The sequence below is a fragment of the Theobroma cacao genome, chromosome 3, assembly GCF_000208745.1.
Source record: "Theobroma cacao cultivar B97-61/B2 chromosome 3, Criollo_cocoa_genome_V2, whole genome shotgun sequence".
Lineage (NCBI taxonomy): Eukaryota > Viridiplantae > Streptophyta > Magnoliopsida > Malvales > Malvaceae > Theobroma > Theobroma cacao.
The window spans coordinates 14,179,249-14,181,090 of NC_030852.1; the positions used below are offsets into that span (position 1 = coordinate 14,179,249).

The window sequence follows — 1,842 nt, forward strand, 5'->3', positions numbered from 1 at the left end:
AAGCGTGGTAGACATCTGCGGTAACTAAGAGGTGGTAATATCCATCTCCCAGATAGAAAAAACAATATAAATTCAATTCTATCTCTGGGAAATGAAGAAAGGGAAGGATAAGAGACAGAGACGAGAAGGTTTCTGGTTGGAAATTAAGAATAGGAGTGAGTTGATAAGGCAACACATAGATATGTACGTGTCAAGCTTGATGCGACAACATCTTCCAGGTGTCCCACATAAGTCCAAGTCCTCTCTGTCTAATTTAAGCTAATCCACTTCCACTTCTCAGCCATGCACACACTCCGGGCTCAGCAATTTTCTCCTTTTGGGACCTTCCCCCGCTTCTTCTTTTTCATCGTTTGCAACGTGAAGGAAGTCGCAGTGCAGATAGTAAAGTTTTCACAATCTAAAGCTGATTTAAATAAGCTGAAAAGATCGATCCTATAAAGACAGTGATAAGAATTAAGGGAGGTGGAGGTAGAGGGTAAACATGCCACCTCGCAGATACGCATTTGGGAGGTCTGATGAGGCCACTCATCCAGACTCTATGAGAGCCACCTTGGCTGAATTTCTCTCCACTCTCATTTTCGTCTTTGCCGGCGAAGGCTCAATTCTTGCTCTTGGTATATTATGTCTTTAACTACTCTAAACCTTATTAAGTTTGCTTTATTAACTTGACCACTTTTGGAGTGATACTGATTATTAGTTTCATCTGTTTCTTACAGACAAGATGTACAAGGATGCCAGTACAACGCCTGCAGGACTGGTGATGGTGGCACTTGCGCACGCCCTGTCGCTGTTTTCAGGGGTGGCAGTCAGCTTTAACGTTTCCGGTGGCCACGTCAACCCAGCAGTCACCTTTGGTGCGCTTCTGGGAGGAAGGATCTCGTTTATCCGTGCTGTTTACTACTGGGTTGCTCAGCTCTTAGGTGCTATTGTGGCTTGTCTCTTGCTGCTGGTCACTGCTGGAATGGTAGTACATTAAGTTTAAATATATCATGAAGTACTGTCTTTTAATTTTGAGGTCTCCACATATATTGAGTGTGTGTGGATTTTTGGTTTTCAGCGGCCGGCGGGGTTCACTGTGGCGTCTGGAGTTGGGGAGTTACGTGGTCTTGTACTAGAGATAGTGCTCACATATGGTTTGGTGTACACTGTATATGCAACAGCAATTGATCCCAAGAGAGGAAGCCTGGGGACAATAGCACCGCTGGCCATAGGCTTAATCGTTGGAGCTAACATCCTGGTAGGCGGGCCATTTGATGGAGCAGCCATGAACCCGGCCAGGGCCTTTGGTCCTGCCTTGGTAGGATGGAGGTGGAACAATCACTGGATCTACTGGGTGGGTCCGTTGCTTGGGGGAGGTTTAGCTGGTCTCATATACGAGTACATGATCATCCCCGCAGAGCCTCCACACCACACTCACCAGCCCTTGGCCCCTGAAGATTACTAGTCATTTTCATTAAATATCTTGTGCTTCGGGAGGTTTTGAACTTGCTTTTTTTAATTTTCTGTGTATGGTACCTCTTGCATCTTTCTTCTTAATTTGTCAGTGCTTTTCTGCTCTGTTTGTGTATCAATTTCTTAGATGTTTGTATGCATTTTCATGACAAGAATAAAAAGGGTGTAGTGCTGTAGTCTTTGTTAAAAACATTGCCTCTCAAATCTCAATCTTCATAGATCCAAAATCTCAATCTTAATAGGTACAAGCATCCGAGCATTATTAATTGGTACATAATTTTCTTGGGTTTGAATCTTCTCTCTCCCAATTATCTCCCAATTATTAAAAAAGAAAAATCTTAATAGATCTCAAGAATATTAAAGAATCTCTTGCTTAATTATTACTAATTT

General features: G+C 42.9%; 1 protein-coding gene across 1 annotated transcript; it reads left to right on the forward strand.

Moving 5' to 3' along the window:
• On the forward strand, positions 276–1,642 carry LOC18507060 (probable aquaporin TIP3-2). Its single transcript, XM_007099697.2, has 3 exons — positions 276–614; positions 717–964; positions 1,058–1,642. Exons 1-3 carry the CDS (start codon positions 482–484, stop codon positions 1,442–1,444), a joined length of 768 nt encoding a protein of 255 aa, XP_007099759.1. The 5' UTR covers positions 276–481; the 3' UTR covers positions 1,445–1,642.

What these genes read in the sequence shown, in the direction of transcription:
- LOC18507060 (XM_007099697.2), top strand. Translation starts at nt 482, where the DNA reads ATGCCACCTCGCAGATACGCATTTGGGAGGTCTGATGAGGCCACTCAT. An exon ending in AGGCTCAATTCTTGCTCTTG is followed by an intron (nt 615 to 716) that starts GTATATTATGTC and finishes TGTTTCTTACAG; the next exon opens with ACAAGATGTACAAGGATGCC. An exon ending in TGCTGGTCACTGCTGGAATG is followed by an intron (nt 965 to 1,057) that starts GTAGTACATTAA and finishes TTTGGTTTTCAG; the next exon opens with CGGCCGGCGGGGTTCACTGT.